The 17,342-nt window shown below is 47.0% G+C and overlaps 1 protein-coding gene across 2 annotated transcripts; it reads right to left on the bottom strand.

The window, feature by feature from the left end:
* Positions 1-1,968: 1,968 nt before the first annotated feature.
* Positions 1,969-13,862, bottom strand: LPAR4 (lysophosphatidic acid receptor 4). 2 transcript variants are annotated; one of them, XM_077185943.1, is made up of 3 exons: positions 13,511-13,862; positions 12,544-13,116; positions 1,969-3,644 (listed from the first exon to the last, which is right to left on the bottom strand). In XM_077185943.1, the coding sequence occupies exon 3, from the start codon at positions 3,489-3,491 to the stop codon at positions 2,445-2,447; it is 1,047 nt and encodes a 348-aa protein (XP_077042058.1). In that variant the 5' UTR covers positions 3,492-3,644; positions 12,544-13,116; positions 13,511-13,862; the 3' UTR covers positions 1,969-2,444. The 2 variants fall into 2 exon arrangements, with proteins under 2 accessions (XP_077042058.1, XP_054497432.1); XM_054641457.2 differs by lacking the exon at positions 12,544-13,116.
* Between the last annotated feature and the right edge of the window lie 3,480 nt (positions 13,863-17,342).

The raw sequence follows: 17,342 nt of genomic DNA, 5'->3' as shown, positions 1-17,342 counted from the left end.
TGCAGGGCCTGGAGCTGGACTTCCATGATCATTGTGGGTCACTTCCAGCTCAGGACATTCTGTGGTTCTAAATGCACCACTCAGTTTTTTAGTGAATCCTTCTCACTCTTGTCCCTTCTCTCTCCCACCTCTAGAAATAAGTTTGTTAATTAATTATTCCTGCTCTTTTTCCTTCCCTCTCTCATCCCTAAAAATGCAGCTTGTGTCTCATTAAGTTCCTGCCAATTCCTGGCAGGGTTTGGGATGGGGTGCTCCATTTCTCACATCAAGTTTGGGATGTGTCAGAGCTGCTGATGGCTCCCCAGCCCTCCTCTCTGCCATGGGATGAAGGATTTGCTCCTTAGGGAGAACTCTGCCCTCTCTTTGCCTTTTGATCTGAAGGGAACAACTTCTCTGAAATGCACAGATTTCATGGCAAGGGTTGAGATGGGCTGATCAGCCAAAGGAAATATGGATTTTAAAATTCCCTGTTAAGAGTTTGGGTGCAGTGGGAAAGGGGCACAGGCAGGAAAAGTGAGAAGGCACTGGTTAAATGGCAAATATTGCTGCTTCCTAAAGCCCAGCTCATCCCTTGGGCTGGAGGTAAACCTTTCCCAGTTGCTGACAAATTCCCTGTCACTGCCTATCCCTTGTCCTGCCACACTGACCTCATTCCACCAACTTTTTTCAATGATCTCTCCCTGTTTTCACATTCTTCTGCTGCAAAGTGCAATTGTCTGGGGGTTTAATCTCCAGAAAAGCCTCCCAGGCCAGTCCTGTGTGCAAGTTTCCAGTAAATATTGCTGTAACTCAGAGCTGAAATGGAATATTTTTGGCTGCTCTCATGCTCTCTGTGTATAATGAGTTGATCATATACTTTTTTCCAATAACTGACATTTTAGGGCTGAAATAGAATCATTTTTGGGGTCTCTCAACCTTGGTTAGCCACTGACTTCTTTATTCAAAGTGAATGCAGTGCTAAATAAATATTCCCTTGGAAGCATTAACATTTTACAGCTGAATTCTTCTCACACTTAAACCTCTGTCACTTTGAATGATCACATTTGAGGTGTTGCTCTTGTATCTCATGAGGCTTCATCAGAGAGACTTAAAATAGAGTTGAGTGGAAAACATCTGCTCAATTAATAATTTGTCTCTTTTTTTGGCAGTAATTCCCTAGAAGTAGCTTTGCCATGGTAATGTAGATTGCTGAGCTAACAAGTTGTAACTTTATATTTTTTCAAATGAAATTGTTCTCCTCATTTCTGTTTCTTACACTTAAGAATGAACCAGCCTGGGAAGGGCTGTAGAGCTTCAAACACGAGCCAAGAGCTGGAGAAAGGAACCAGGTGGTAAAATGCAACACATACAAATAATTAATTTTCCATATATTTCTGTAATCTATAAAAAGAAAGGTAATAAATTAATTGGAAAACAAGACAATATTGCTGTAACCAGCTAAGAAAAGAGTGCAGCAAATTGGGTTTTGAGTTACCTTGAGGCCCTAAATACCCATTAAACAATCACAGATCCTCCCTTAATTGGGTGCTGTGACACCACTTGTCCATATTTCAGTGGGATCAGCACTCCTGGGCCTTCAGCTGCCTCAGCTTCTGTATGGGAGCTTTGCCCTTGGAAGAACTCTGAGGTTTCAGGCCCTTCTACAGCTGGCTTTCCAGTCCAGCCCTTCCCAGAAATAGTCATAAAATCCCCTGGGATATAAAAGCCCAGGTGCAACAGATCATTAATGAGCTCTTTACTCCTTCCCAGAGGTGGCATTAAAAATAATCAAATAAATTAAATGACAGCTTAATCTGATAAAAATGAAACTTCATCTTTCAAAACTGTAGTAATAATTATCTTTTTTTTTCTTATTATCTTTTCTGTCACCAAGCAACTCTTTTTGCCTAATTGCTAAACAATTATTTACATTTCAAACCTCTCTATAAATTCCAGTCTCTAGGAAAACCAGGCTCTGCACTCTGGCAGTGGAGTAAGGAAAAGCCACAAGCTTTTATTATGCCTTTGTAAGCAAACATACATATTGTGGGAAGTTACTGAGTTAACATATGAGAATGAGGATGCACCTGCAGAAGGCAGAAATATTGGCAGGAATCTCTAAAAAAATGAAATTTTCTATTTCCCAACTGGTCCCATGCCAACTGCTGAGGGGGAAAAATGCCAAATGTTGGCATCTTCTGGTTAAAGAAGCTGTTCTGTTCCCTCCCGAGTTGATGCATGTGTTGTAGCCTATCCATAATCTCCAAAGGGAGATCCATTGGGATTTTCACACTTTGTGTTCACCTGTGGAACGTGATGGGACCATCCCAGTGCGAGGATCTGTCGTCCCCCAGCAGCTTTTCTTCATTAACCCCACGTGTGAGCCCCCATTTTCTGGAGCTGCTCTTTGCCACGTGGTGTTAATCAGGAGTTAATGGGGGGTAACTCCCTGTGTAAACATCTCCCTAGAAATGGGATTCAGATGTGGGATCTCCTCCGTTGGTGATGGCCTGGTCACTGATCTCATCCTGCGGCGCCGGCAGCGCCGTCTTTGTGAGCGGCATCTCTGTCTTGAAGAGAGAATCCATTTTGATCTGGGTTTTAATGTTGAAGGACTTCTGGAAGGACTCAGAAGTGAAGTAGTAGATGAAGGGGTCGAAGCAGCAGTTGAGGGTGGCAATGCACAACGTGATGGGATACATGGTCCTGGCAAACCTTTCCAGGGAGCAGTTGGCGATGGCCTGGGAGCGCACGAGCGCGTACAGGAACAGGATGGAGTTGTAGGGGACGAAGCACACGACAAAAATGGCCACGTGCACGATGATCATCTTCAGCACCTTCTCCTTGTTCGTCCCAATCTGGGACAGGGTGGCCGGCTTCCGTAAAGTCCGGAGAACCAGCGAGGAGCACGTGAGGTTTAGCAGCAGAGGGATGATGAATCCCACCACCTCAATAAATATGGTGATCTTGGACAGGTAGGTTTTCCAGATCCTTTTGGAGAACCCTTCAAAACAGGTGGTGCTGGTGTTGGACACGTTGGTGGTGGAGAAGAGCGAGGCCGAGATTCCGCCGCTGAGCACCAGGATCCAAACGCCGGCGCAGACGATGGCGGAATTCCTGCGGGTGCGGATGGTGCGGGAGCGGAAGGGATACACGATGGCCAGGAAGCGATCCACGCTGATGCAGGTCAGGAACAGCATGCTCCCGTAGATGTTGGTGAGGAACGCTGTGCCCGAGATCTTGCACAGGCTGTCCCCGAAGGGCCAGTGCCTGTTGAAGTTGTAGAAAATCTTAAAGGGCAAAGTGAAGACAAAAAGCAAGTCTGAAACCGCCAGGTTGGTCATGAAAATGGCCGTCTCGCTCCGCATCTTCATCCGGAAGAGGAAGACGAAGAGGGAGGCGCAGTTTGTGATCAAGCCAAGGATGAAGACCACGCTGTACACGGCTCCGTACAGGTTGTACTTGAAGGAATCATCTGTCAGGCAGGTATGGTTGTTGCTGTGGTTTCCCATGCCAAGTCTGGGATGGGCTTCCAAAGGCCTTCAAAGTCTACTTCAGTGACATCCATAAAATAAGGCAGGGAGCTCGTCCCTTCCCGAAGGAACACATTCCAGGGAGGTGGCTGGACTCCTTCCTACTGCATCTCCCTCGTGGATCCTTTCATTCTAAAGGAGAGAGAGAGAACTGCCATCAGTCTTGAGCCAAAGTGGCTGTGCAAGAGAAATTCCCAAATTAATGGATGTGCAAACAACAACAGGAATTAGTTTTCAAAGAAGTCTTTATAAATTCCACTATTATTGGGGTTTTTCACAGTTGGAGATGGAATTTACTGAATTTGGCCTTTCCTTTTCTTTCATACCTCCCTCATACTCCTGTTTGAAGGAGAGTGATTGTTCTGAGCAACCAGGTCTATGGAAGGTGTCCCTGTCCATGGCAGGGGTTGGAACAAGAGGGGCTTTAGGGTCCTTTCCAACCCAAACTGTTCTATGATAATTCCAACATTCCCTTTGGAAAGGTTTTTCTTTAAAATCTGAGATGGAATTGGCCCAATATGTTTGAAAAGAAATTGAACAGAATAAAACATCTGAAACTTTGCCCTAAAACTGTAACAGGAGGAAAAAAGCTGAAAGTTGTAGTGTTTGATTTAAACTGTGCACAAAGGTGAGTTCTATGGATTTTCAACCTTTTTTGATGCAGAAGTATTAAAAAATCCCACCAAAATCTATGATAAAGAAGAGCTGCTTGGCCTTTTTTTCTAATTGAAAATAGGAGCATCCTTACACATGTTTTCCAAAGTGGAAAACTGTTGTAGCTCAGAAATATTTACCAAAAACACTTCCCAAATCCATGTTTCCCTTTTTTTCCTTGCTTAAAAATGTCTGCAAATATGGTATTACTTCTAAAAGGAATTTTTTTGCAAGTGTAAAACTTTCCCAAGAAAGATTTCTCTAAGCTGTACCAACAGCTGCTTTTCATTCCTACTCTTTGTCGAGGTTTGGAATGTGAAATTTGGGAAATCTCAAGGACTACATTCTTGTAAGACTTTGTCCCAACTCAACAAGCTTTGGAGACACATGAAGTGAGCATGTTTTTACTTGGACATAGGTGCTTCCTGAACTCCCTGGATCATCTCTCCTAGATATTTTAAGTATTTTTAATGCCTGTGAGAATAATCCCTTGGAAAGTCTCCTCAAGAAAAGTCATTCTGGAGCAAGGAGGGTTTGTGAGTTGGATCATGAGCTCAACACTTCTTGGAAATGTGGAGCAAAGCTGGGTCACGAAGGGAAAGACCTTTTCCTTACAAACTCCAGCCAACCAAATAAGAACTAGTTTGGAATCTCCTTGTAATCTAAGAAATTTAGGAGCTACAACGGGGAGTAATTTGGAGGCGAAACCCTTGCAAAGAGTGGGATCCTTTCCAGAGTGAACCCCTGACAGAGGAGTTTCAGCTCCAAACCTGTCAGTGAGTTCTGTTAAAGGTTGCAATGGCAACGTATAAACAAATAAAATGGAAAACAAATCATGGTTTGGAGACAATTTGGGATGCCAATGATCAAAATCAGATGTTTTCCATGCGTTTTCCTCCTGGGAGCTCTTGCATGAGAGCTGTCAGCCTTGCTGGTAAAATGGCAAGTGTTGGGAAAGCTGGGATAGCCACAGCTTTGCTGGGGGGAAAGGGCAAGTTCCTCACCTGGGAATGCCTGGAGAACCACAGGCTTCCCAAAATCTGGTGCTGGGACCCCGGGAGCAGGCAGCACCTCACCTTTGCACCTGGCAAAGTAGCAAGAAAGGAGGATGCCCAGATCTGCCTTCCCAGATGACTTCATCCAAAGATGAATTGGAACTTGGAGGTCTCTCCTGTGGAAACGTTTTTCCTACTAAATTCATGGTTAAATGAACTTACTGGAAAACAAGCTAAAAAACTGATATAAAATATTTAAATTTATGGGAAGGACAGGAGTAGAATCTCAAATGTGAAATTGAACTCACTTTCTTTGGATCTGTGGTAAAAGGAAAAAAGGAAAGGTCTTCCCTGAAAGTTCAAATGCCTTTAAACACGAGCTAAGTTGGATTGGAAAGCTCACATGAGCTCCAACAGGAATAGCTGAGCCTTGGCTTAACCTTCAGCCTAAAGCATTAAATCCTTGTCTTGGAGCTGCCTCCCAGTGCAGACATTCCTGTTATCTCCATCAGCAGTTTGTGTTTATGCTGGAATGTGACTCCCAGGGTGTGTGAACCCCAGGTGTTCCACATTCTCCTGGGCCAGGGTCCCCTCAGAGGGATTGGGCGTCCTTGGGAACCTCACACAGCCTGGGAGCCCCGTGGAAACCCCACTTCCCAACCTGGATTTGGGCAGGTCCTCGAGACCCAGGTTTCAAAGGTGCCTTTGGAACTCTCACCTTTGCTGCTGACCAAGTGCTACCAGCAGCCTGACCCAGATACTCCTCACACAAGAAAAAAGATGCTCCATCACCTGACTCTTTTCTCCCTGCTCTGCTCCAGACAGCCCCAAGGTCACATCCCGTTTTTTTCCAGTGTCTAATCTCTCAATTGCCTGCCAGCAATTGTCTAGTTAACTTATGGGCTTTAAAATACAGCCTGCCTTGTTTACCTATGGAACCCTGAGGTGTTTAAACAAGCTGACAAGTGGCTTTGAAACCCAGCCATGTGCTTTAAATTCTGTAGGATGAGTCCACAGATTGAGTTTTCCCAGTGTAAAATTCTCTTTCCTTCCTTTCCACTATGGATTAAAGCAGTGGGATGCTCTTCATGGACACCACGGTCACCACTGCTGTTGCCTTGCTGGGAAAAAAGCAATATATTTTTTAAAAACTGAGTAAATACAGGATGACAAAGTAGGTTTTTTATATTTCAGGCAGGGCAAAGCTTTAAATCCTATATTTCAAATGGGGGCCAGTCCAGGAGGGAATGAATGTAATGGAATAAACCCACTGTTTAGTGTGATAAAATTCAGAATATTCTCTCCTAGCAGGGATGGTACCAACAAACCTCCAGCAGCCATCCCTCACAAAACCCTGTAATTCAGAGTGAGGTTCAGCAGAGAAGCTCCAGGCTTTGCTCTTTTATAGCAGAAATATCCCATCCTCCATGGACTGAAAAGAGAGGAAAACTTGGTGTTACTTCCTATGGTGCCTGAGTATCCTGTTTACAATTCCTGTATTTCCTCCTCCCAGCACCCCAAGACACCTCCAAACTGCCAGACTGCAGCTCCATCCAGAGGAGCTGTTTGTTAGAACAGGAATTACTGCAGGGAAAAAAACAAATTTAAAACCAGCCCTGTCATTCCATTGTCCCATTGTTCCTGCTCCACACTGATCCCGTTCTCCACATGTGCAGCAAGCTGAGGTCAGGAAAACACCAGCATGAAGTTTGGGGCTGGCATTTTTAGCACCATCACATTTTCTTTTAGTCATGTGAGATGTCAGATGAGTGGAACTTTATCAGTCTGGATGTGAAGGACACCCTGAGTGTTCATTTGAGCTCTGGCTTTGGGAGGTCTGGCACAGCCCTGATGGGAAAAGCTCCCAGAGCTGAAGGATCTTTGCTGGATTATCATGCTGTGTACTCAGGTTATCTCTTAAATCTTGAGAAACAAAGGTTTATAGGTTGAGAAGCCAAAACCTGCAGGACAGTGGGGTTTGGGGAGGTTTCTGTGGGTTTTCTCCCAGGTGATGGCACCACTCCTTGTGCTTTGATAGGGTCTCAGCTCCTGGCATGGAAATAAATAGGGATTTTCCTGGGGCACGGCAAGAGCTTTATTTCTGCCTTCTCCTGACAAGAATTCCATTCACTCCAGGGTTTGCATCTCCCTGCTCCTCACCCCATTGCTACAAGGCCTGTGGGATGTGTAACTTACTCCCACCATGGAGCCCAGGGTTATAGCTTTACAACAAACTCAGCTCTGCAGCCTCTTGGAGTTTATGTCCTTCCTTTGCTCCACTTTAATTAGGCAGAAGGTACAAATAAGGGGGCTTTTTGTGGGGAGATGTTTGGGGTTTTGGCAGATTTTTGCAGAGATGATAATTCTGTGTAAGTCTGTAGGGTTCTTTAAGACTGGTGACTATAGATAAAATAAGATTAAACTGCAATTTTCGAATAGATAAAATCAAAACTATTGTATATTCTTAAAAAGCCAAAACCTTCTTCTATCTGAAAAACTGAACATCTCAGTTCCTGCAATGGAATTTCCACTTACTTCTATTTTCTATTGTCAGTAAAAGTTGGTTTTGTTCAGGGAGAGCTCTGAGAATGTGAACTGGCAGCGGCTTTAAGGACAAACCTCCAGTCTGGGGCAATCTGGTGGCTGATGTTTCCCTGTTGGAGGCTGCCGGGGCAGGAGCTGGTGCTGCACAGCGACGCTGCCCCTGTTTTCCCAGCAGTGTGGGTTTATGGAAAGCTGGAGCGGCTGGAGCAGGTGATGCTGGATCTGGCTCCTCCAGAGGAAGGTGCAGGGATGGGAAATAGCTTGGGACACCAGTTTTGGGGTTGGGCTCAGCTCGCTGAGTGTCTGTGAGCGCTCCATCCTGGCAGATTCCCAGTTCTCTTCCCCGGTGCGGCGGGAGCAGGGGAAACCGGGATTAGAGGGTGGGAAGCGGAGCAGCTGCCTGTAAACAAAGCTCCATTGACGATCCCGAGCGCTGGGAAGGAGAAACGCTTTAATCTCTTTCATTTCCTAATCCTAAGTGATGTATTGGAGAACAGTGGGGAAAGAGCAGACACAAGTGGGACTTTGAAGTCCACGGAGGTTTGTGGAGCTTCAAAGGGCCATTCTTGCCCGGTTTATCGGAGTGAATGCCCGGCCGGTATGCCGGGGAATGGGGACGTTTGCGGGTGATCAGCCTAAAAAACAGGGCAGGAAGGCTCTTATTCATGGCTTTGACACTCATTGTGCTCAGTGTCCCCGGACCTGGCAGTCCCCAGCCCTTGGTGCGGGTGCGACATCGCCTCCTGTACCTGTGGGGAGCTGGCGCTGGGAGGGGCTCGCTGCAGCCAGGTTTCAGCAGATGCTTTTTCAGAGAAAAACCCGAAACATGGGGGGCTTGGGGAGGCATCGCCTCTCACTGGGCCGGGAGTGAGCGCAGGGATGGGGTGGGAGCCGCTGCTGTCCCCTGGTCTGGGCTGGCCTTGGCTCCTGGGGACCTTCACACGCCCTCCAAGCTCAGCATCTCCTTTCTGCTGTGCACCAATGCAGCAGGACCCCGATTCGATTCTTCTCCAGGATGGAGCAGGGAACGAAACCTGAGCCTCTCAGCCCGAACCCTAAAGGCGCTCTCCTTTTTTCTTCCTTTTTTTTTTTTGTTTTTAATTGCTGAGCCCCGCCGTTGTCTCCTCACTGTCCTCTGAGACTTACAAAGCATTTCCTGCTCGTGGTGCCTTCTCTGGGCTGTATCTGTTTTGGATTGAGCTAATTAAAATGTTTCCTTCAGAAGAGATTCGCGAACTGCCTTAGCCCATATTCAGCCACTGATCCTCAGGGCATGACTCTCCTTTTGTTTGCACTGGGAATGTCTCTCTGCATTTACATCACCCTTTAACCCTTGGCGTGCTCTGCCTCTCCCCATCCCCAGCAGCCTCCAGAGGGGCTGGGCCGCCGCCAGGAAACGATGGGATTCACCCCAAACTTCTCGGCGAAGTTTGCATTATTTAACACTTGTAAGAGCGGCTTTTTGCCCGGCCTTTGGTGCTGGAGGAGTGAGGGAATGCTGCTTGTTTGGAGCCCCAGGGATTGCTGGATAATGGCAGTGCTGGATTCAATAGAGAAGATTTAGATGCAAAGAAAAGCTGATGAAGTGCTGAAAAGCAAAGTTACCCTGTCTGACCAGGTTGTTTTCACCCAGGAATAATGTTTGTGGTAGAGGTTGCCGTGTCCTTGATGTCGCTCTGGTTCATTACAAAGTGTGGCTAAGAAAAAAAAAAAAAAAACCAACATAAAAAAATAAGAGACTCCTGTTTCCCTGAGCCACTGGGGACTCCAACAACAGGCCTGGGTTTATTTGCTCACAGCTCCAAAAGGTTCCCAGTCAGCAGCCTGCCCAACAAGCTGCCTTTCTTTGCTTCCCCTGACACAATTTCCAGTGGTTCCTCGGCCATTCCTTGGCTTTTTGGCTCCTTGTTGCCTTTCCTCAGCTCCTCTGAGCCACGTGGAGCCCTCCTGCCACCCCATCCTCATCTCCTCATCCCGTTGGGCTGGATCCTCTGCACTCCCTTTGCTGAAATGGGAAAGGTGAACTTCCATTATCAGAAATTATGGATTTTCTTGCCTTGCCTTGCACCAGGAAGGTTCCAGCACAGCAGCACAAACACCAATTTCACCTTGGCAGGATGGCCTGGCTGGAGAGGCTGTCTGGATTCCTTTGGGTGCTGGGCCAGTCCATCCATGGGGCTGGACAAAAACTGTGCTTGGGACCTTGAGGGATCTGTGCCCTGCGTTTATTTACTGCAGGGGCTTGATCTAACAGGGCTTTTTTCTCTTTAATGGCTTTACCCTGAGGGGAAAAGGGGAAATTTTTGAGGATTGTAGAATCCCAGGATGGTTTGGGTCGGAAGGGAACTAAAGGCCCATCCTGTTCAATCCCTGCCATGGGCAGAGACACCTTCTACCTCCAAGCCTTGTCCAACCTGGCTTTTCCTGTAAAATGGTAAAATAACTAAGAAATTATTCCACAATGCAGAAATATCCAATCTCAGCTAGCCAGCAAAGCTTCTGCAGTGAAGCTTCTTAGAAATCAGATTTCTAATTATAAGATGAGGGCAAGGCAATGACATTCTGGCATTGTGCAAGGGCTGGACGCTGCTTTTCCTGCTAAATATGGTTATATCCATCTATAAAACATGCTGGGGAGGAAGAGAATGAGTTGTCTGCAGGTTCAAGAAAGGAAAATGAGAATATTATGAGAGGAAAAGAAGAGGTCTGTTGTGGCTGTGTATTTACAGCATCACAGGGTCTCACAGCCTGATGAGCTCATGTTTTGCCCAGAGAAAGGATCTGCTCTGCTGCCAGAACACACCTTTGTCTCAGGGCTCAGGGGCTGATGAATGTCCCTTAATTTCACTTGCCAAGATAAAGAGATCTTCCTCTTCCTACCAACCAAACACATCACAAATAATCCAGCAAATTTTCCTGCAGCCAGGGTCAGCTCAGGCTGGTCTGGCTCTGGAGCAGGGTGGATCTTTACCCCTTTTATGGGGCTGAACTGGGAGCTGGTGCAGGAGGAAGCCTTGCAGAGCCACTGTCTGCTCTGGGAATAAAGAGCTCCTCTTTTCAGGGAGAGAATTTCCCTTCTGTGGAAAGTGGTGGCTCCCCTTCCCCGGGACTAAATCGGATCCTTATTTAGGGAGGAGGAGCAACGTGTGGAGGAGCAGAGTGAGGCTCTGCACGCACACTTGACCTGGAAAGACCTGCTGAGGGTGGCTGAGTGCTCCAGGAGCCATCCCCACCCTGCCCTGCCGGCTCCTTTGGGATCCTGGAGCACCACTCCAGCCACACAGCCCTGACCAGTAACACCCAGACATCTGGAAATATCAAAATCCCAAATATGCTGTAACAGGGCGAGGGGCAGTGGCACGGATGGATCGTCCACCCAGATGGCTCCGAGTGCCACAGTGACAGAATCCCAAATGTCCCCTCCAACAGTGCACCCTGTCCCCAGGATCTGGCCCAAGCTCTGGATAAAACTGCTTTAATTCCTGCTCCTGTGCTCCAGCCATGAGGTCACTGCTGGAGGACTGATCCATCTTCCAGCTGGGAGAGCATCCTCTCCCTGCCCAGGGAGTGTTTCCATCCCTCCTCCTCAGCAACCCCAGGTGCAGCTTTGCAGTTTTGGGCCTCGTTGCAATGCTCTAAATGAAGGTGAGGGCAGAACTGGGGCATTTCTTGTGTTTGTCTACGTGGAGCTGAGCTCTTGACCCTGGAATTTGGAAGACATCGATTTTTATCAGTTGAAGAGGATTCTCATTTTTAGCCTCAAAGGATTCCAGGGAAATGTTTGTTCAGTCTCCTCTCCCACCCCCTTCCTGCCTCCTCTGTGTTTCAGGACTTTCTTTTAAAATGCAGAGGCTTTGAACCCCACAAAGTACCAGGGTTTCCTGCCTGTTTTGTTTTTAGGGAATGCTCCTAAGGGCAAGAAGATGGAAAAGTACTACAAGGGGGGAATGTCCTTATCACCGAGCTGTGAACTTTGCACTTCCCATCCTCTGAATTTGACTGTTCTGTTCCTATAGGGCAGCAATACAAAAACCACACACAATTGTCTCCTCTCAAACAATGATTTGGGAATGTCATTAAAACCTCCAAACTTTTCCTGCAAATTTTTCTGCCATGTGCTTATACTGTGTTAAATCCTCTTTCCTCCAAACAGCCAAATCTTTAAATGATGTTGTTCATTGTTAATTTTACTTCAGACACACGGTTTTTCTAGAGCTGTCTTTGAATTTTTCTCATTGAATTTTGCAGCTTTAAAGGAATAGATTTTAGCCATGAATGGAAGCCAAAGCGATAAATCAAATTTTTAAAGTTTTCAGTATAATATTTATAACTTAATTCCCAATTTTTTTGTATAGCTTGTGAGAACCAGCCCTCCATTAAACGAAGGTGAATGCCACACTTCTATCCAATCCAATATAAACCTAAAGTGTCTTTAAGACACCAACTTCAAGTACAAAAGGAAGCTGTAACCAAGGGATCCTTTTCACAAACACACAACAAACAACAGGTCAGAAAACTCCTAAACTTGTCACCTGCAGTGCCACAACGAGAATCTCGATGGCAATGGAGAATTGCGCTGGGAGTCAGAACCATTTCCATGCAACCTGGAGGAGCAGCCCGCACAGGAATTACTTTCCCAAAACTTGGAGCTCATCTTTCTGCCTTTAAGCAGCCCCAGCCACGGCAGGGCTGGAGCAGGAGGAAGGGGAAAACACCGCGGATCTCCAGTGAAAGCCGGCGGGATTCATCCCCCACATCCATCCCAGCCTCCAGAACCCCCGCCCGGAGCTGCCATGAAATCCGGCCGCTTTTCCTGCCTCGGGAAGGGGGGAACTTACCGGGACCGCCACCATTCCCACGGCTCGGGGTTTCCAGGGGATCCCTCCCTGACAGTCCTTTGTGTCCCCGGGACACGAACCGCGTAATTCCCACGCGGGAATCCCACTTTGTCCAAGTTCAGCCGCTCATCCTCAAACTCCGCGCTGGGCGGCAGCTGCCCGGCCTTTGTTCCGAGCGGGATCGGGGCTGCCGAGCGCTGCTGCCATCGCGTCTTGGGAAAACGGGACTCAAGAATGGGCCCAATGTCTGGGCAGGGGCTGTGGGCAGGGGGAACTCCTGGGGGTCTCCATAGGAAACGCTTTCCATTGGGCAGGGGTGTGTTATTAGCGCCGCAGCCCGCCCCGCCCCGGGTCTCCACTGGGTCCCTCTCGCGGGGCTCTATCCATGGATTCCCGTCCAGAGCCTCTCCCAGCTCGGAATTAGCAGCTTAAGGACAGCCCGACAATGAGCAGCGCGGATTTCCTGAGCAATTAGCCGGGGGACCCAGCCTGGGAGAGCGTGCCCGATGGGAACGAGCAGGGAAAAGCTCCTCAAAGCTCGGATTTTCCTTCCCGCGGTCGTAATTGTTTCGCCTTCCAATTAAAAAATTAAAAAAAAAAAAAAAGAAAAAGTGAGGAGCAGAGGGGGGAGCTGCGAATCAGGAGAACACTGGGTAAGATTAGGAAGCTGTAGAGCAAAGTTGGCCGTGGAAATAAAATAGCAAATATTTCCCTGGGCAGATTTAGAAAGGCGCTGTTTGTTAGGCTGGGGGTTGTTGTTTTGTTTTAAATCTTCTCAGAGGAGCTGACTGGAACAGTCTGAGCTCTTGCCCTGAATCGCTGGATTCCTGCTGGAAAGCCGGTCAGCTTTCCTTCTCCAGGGCCATAATTACAATTACTCAGAGAAGCGTGGCTGCATCTGCCTGGGAGCTGCCCCGCGGTGAATCTGCCCTCTGCCTAAAAACTGCTTCTTTTTCCCCCCTCTTACCTTCGATATCAGCCCTTCAGGTAGGGACGAGGCTCTTCTGGCAGCAGCAGCAGCAGCAGCAAGGCGGCGGATGGTTCATTTTATTCCCTTTTCAGCCCTCTCTGCTTCCATCGGGCTGAAACGCCGGGGCTGCTGCTAAAGCCCAGCCTCCCCCCTAACGCGTCTCGCTCGCATTGTGTTTGTCTCTCCTCTTCCTCCGCTCTCCTTGGCTCTCCCCACAGGCAGCCAAGGCCAGTAAACAACTCATTGTGAAGCTGCGAGGGATGTAATTCCTCGGGCCGGTGGCCACCGTGGCTGAGTCGCCTCTGCAGCGCGCCCGGCTGCTGGCACGGGCTTTTATCCCTGCATGCAAATAACTTCCTGAATATCTCATGTAACAGCCCAGCAGCTCCGGGCTGCTCAGCCCCAGCCTCTGCGAGCCCCCGGCGCAACGAAGCACAAAAACAGGAGCGTGGATTCGGAGTGAGAGCGGCGGCGGTGCAGATGTTTCCTGCTCCCGATGGGCAAAGGTCCATTTTATTTGTTCGGTAAAAATAGAGGCAGAAAATGTGGGGGAATGGTGGCGGCGTGGCCAAAGGCATCGCTGTCCCTGAGTGTGAGGCTGGCAGAGGGCTCAGGATGGAAAACCCAGCCAGTGTCACCAGTAAATTTGCACAGAAACCCATTTTCGTGGCTTGTGGGCATTTTCAGGCGGCTGCATGGAAATGCTGATCCCTGGGGAGATGGGGCTGCTTTTCACACCCATTCTCATGCGAGGATGAGACCTCTCAGTGGGAGCCCATTGACCAACACCGCCGCATTCGAAAGCTTTTTTTAGGGAAAGAAGGATATGGGAGCTGGGTGCTCTGACACAGATTAGGATGAGCTCACTGAAACCTTTTCTCAGATTAACATCTTGAGTCTGAGCTTCAAAACTGCCCGGGCTGGGCAAACCCATTAGAGAGGAGGGTGATGGCCCCTTAAAGATTAAATGCAGCATAAATCTTAACCCAAAACTTCTGTGCCTCTTCGAGAATTTCGGCAGAATGTGGTGATTGTGCCAACTTTGCTGCTGCTGGAACGGACCCAGGCAGCTGTGCCTGGCTGGGATGTTTGCTTTCTCTCCGGAGTTATTGGTTTAATTAAACTCTCCTGACAAAAGTCTTCAGCTGTTGGGAACGTCAAGGCCTGGGAGAACAACTCCTTAAAATGTTACAGGAGATTGGGAATGGGATTTATGCCCTTTGTAGAGTTCATCCTTCTAAACCACCGTGGTGATTCCAGCTTTGTATCCATCCGTGGTTGCCATTAAATCCAGAAGATGTAGTGGGCAGGTTATTCAGTCACCACTTGGTTTAGATTTTTTTTCTTTTATAAGGAGCATCTTTTCTGCTACAGCCAGAACTAGAAGCTGGAAAAGTGCAGTCTATAGGTTGAGCCATAATGGTGTTCTCTAACCTGTAGAGATCACATAAAAACCCAAAAACTCCAATTTGTCCCTATGGAACATAATTTTTTTTTGGTATTGATGAGAAAGAAAACATCCCCAGAGCAATATATTCCTGCTACCCTCCAAGGCACTCAAAGTAATCCATGGATGCCTTTATCCTTCTCCTCCTAAATAGGCCAAATGTTATGCTATCAACCCACTCTGTGTATTTTTTATTTAAATAAATAAAGTACAAACATTTCCAACACAGTGCCCTTAAGAGAGGTTTATTTGCCAAACATGAAGAAAGGAGGAGGCTGCTCTCTTCTTGGTTCCAGTTACAGAAGAGTGTTTGCTTTAAAATGGAAAAACAAGGAACAGACTCCTGGGCTCTTCATCTCTGCACAACCCATTTGGTGTCCCCACCCTGATCCCATGGTGTTCGTCCTAGACTTGGGACAGGGTGGGATTTAGTGAACTCTCCTTGCTAAAACATTGGCAGGACATCAATAATCTGGAGTTATTTTGGAAAACAAGGGAAACTGGGCTGTTATCTTATTGGAAAGTGTGGCTGCTGAGAAGGCACAATGTTTGGAAGCAGAAGTTTCACCCCCTCTTTGCAGAATTTGCTGCCTGTGCACAGAAACCCCATGGAAATGACACTTCTGGGATGTCTCTGGTTGTGTCAGTGCTGGAGTGGCTTTGGGATGTGCAATTCCCATTGATTTCAGGCAGCCAGGAACACCTGAATTTATGGGATAATTTTGCCTGGAAAACGAGCATATTGCATTTCCCGGTGATTAACACTTAATTCTTCTGCTGTCAAACCTGCTGAGTATTTTCAGTCAATTGAGGCTTTCTTGTGCCAATTTTCCTACTCAGGGCACTTAGGAGCCCTCCAAGGAGCCAAAGAGCAGAACCCAAATCCAGCTGGCATTTGAAGGTCACTGGAATATACATGACCAAGGCATTAACTCTGTTCCTTTATTGCTCCTTCCCTTCCTGTTCTTTCCTGCCCCAGCAGAACTCCTTTTTCATTTGGGCCTTAAATATTGCATGGCTTTGGAGGATTCCATGGAGCCTTCCATCCACAGAATTCATGAACAGGCTGCTGTGGCACAAATGGAGCATCCAGGGGTGGCTTGGTGGCATCTGAGTGGTTTAGGAACTCTGCCTGGGGAAGGGAATATCCCCATGAGCCCCAAACATCGACTTTGTGCCTCAAATTGTTGTATTTGGAATTTTTTGCCTGTCTGCAATGCATTCATGATGTCCTGTCTCGTTCTCTCATCCTGTGGCACAGCTTCTAAAGGTCTCTTGCTTTTAAAGCATCAGCTTTAGGACCACAACTCCTGTGGAATAATGTTTAGTGTCTGGGTGACCCCAAAGGATCATTATTGGGGTGATTAAACCAGCAGGTTTAATTGTGTTTGAATGGGACCCCAAAGGATCATTATTGGGGTGATTAAACTAGCAGGTTTAATTGTGTTTGAATGGGGTGTTCCAGGAGAACTAAAGGAAAAGATCAGTAATAGTGGCATTTTCCTGGGGGAAAAGAGAAAAATCATCACTTTGCAGAAACCAAGGTTGGTGCTGGAGAAGATTTTAAAGGAAAAATCCTGAACATAGCCAGGCTGGATGGGGCTTGGAGCAACCTGGGATAGTGGAAGGCATCCCTTCCCATGGCAGGGGTGGGAAAGTTCTCTTCAACCCCAATCACTCCATGATTCTGTGATTCTCTAACCTTTCAAGAGCTCATTAATGCTGCAGAATTCCTAATGTTCTATGGTTTGTCAGGGCTTCCATTTGAAACCTTTTTTGAAAAGTTTTATAACACAGCAACCAAAAATCTCTTTGGAATCAAATGGAAGTGCAAAGCATCATCTTTTCAATTTTGGGGGTTTTTTTAATAAGCATTTAGAAGAATTTTTAAATAATTTTAAGTGCTGGAGAGAGATGTCAGAGAAGAAAAACAAAAGGGAAGTGCTCATTTGAAGCCGTCCCCTTGCAATTTTAAAAAGGCCTCATTTAAAAATCTCGGTTTGTTTATTTATCAGCACTTAATGTTCCATTACTTTCCTATCCAACAGAACTTTTTGCCAAGAGATGCCAGGATATTTCTTCTCCAAATGTTTAGACCTTTCTGTACTTAATGCACTTAAGCAAAGGCAGGATCATGAGCTGCTGAAATTGGGGAAAAGGTAAAATAAAAATTTGTGCTGTTTGCTGGGTCAGGTAAATCCAAACCTCTGGTGGCACCAAGGCCTGGACTTGAATATCCCTCCAAACCTCCCATTTTGTCCTCAGCCTTTGTTTTTATTTTATCCCTAAAAAGCCAGGGAAGTAATCTCTCCAGACACAGTTCTCTCCCTATCTCCAGCACTCCTTGCTCCTTTGCTTTCCATGTCCTGCAGGAATTTCATC

This window comes from Agelaius phoeniceus, chromosome 14 (assembly GCF_051311805.1).
Source record: "Agelaius phoeniceus isolate bAgePho1 chromosome 14, bAgePho1.hap1, whole genome shotgun sequence".
Classification (NCBI taxonomy): domain Eukaryota; kingdom Metazoa; phylum Chordata; class Aves; order Passeriformes; family Icteridae; genus Agelaius; species Agelaius phoeniceus.
This window is presented reverse-complemented; position numbering and strand designations above follow the sequence as displayed.

Bases quoted from the DNA above. Each gene is read 5' to 3' on its own strand.
- LPAR4 (XM_077185943.1), bottom strand. From the start codon at position 3,491: ATGGGAAACCACAGCAACAACCATACCTGCCTGACAGATGATTCCTTC.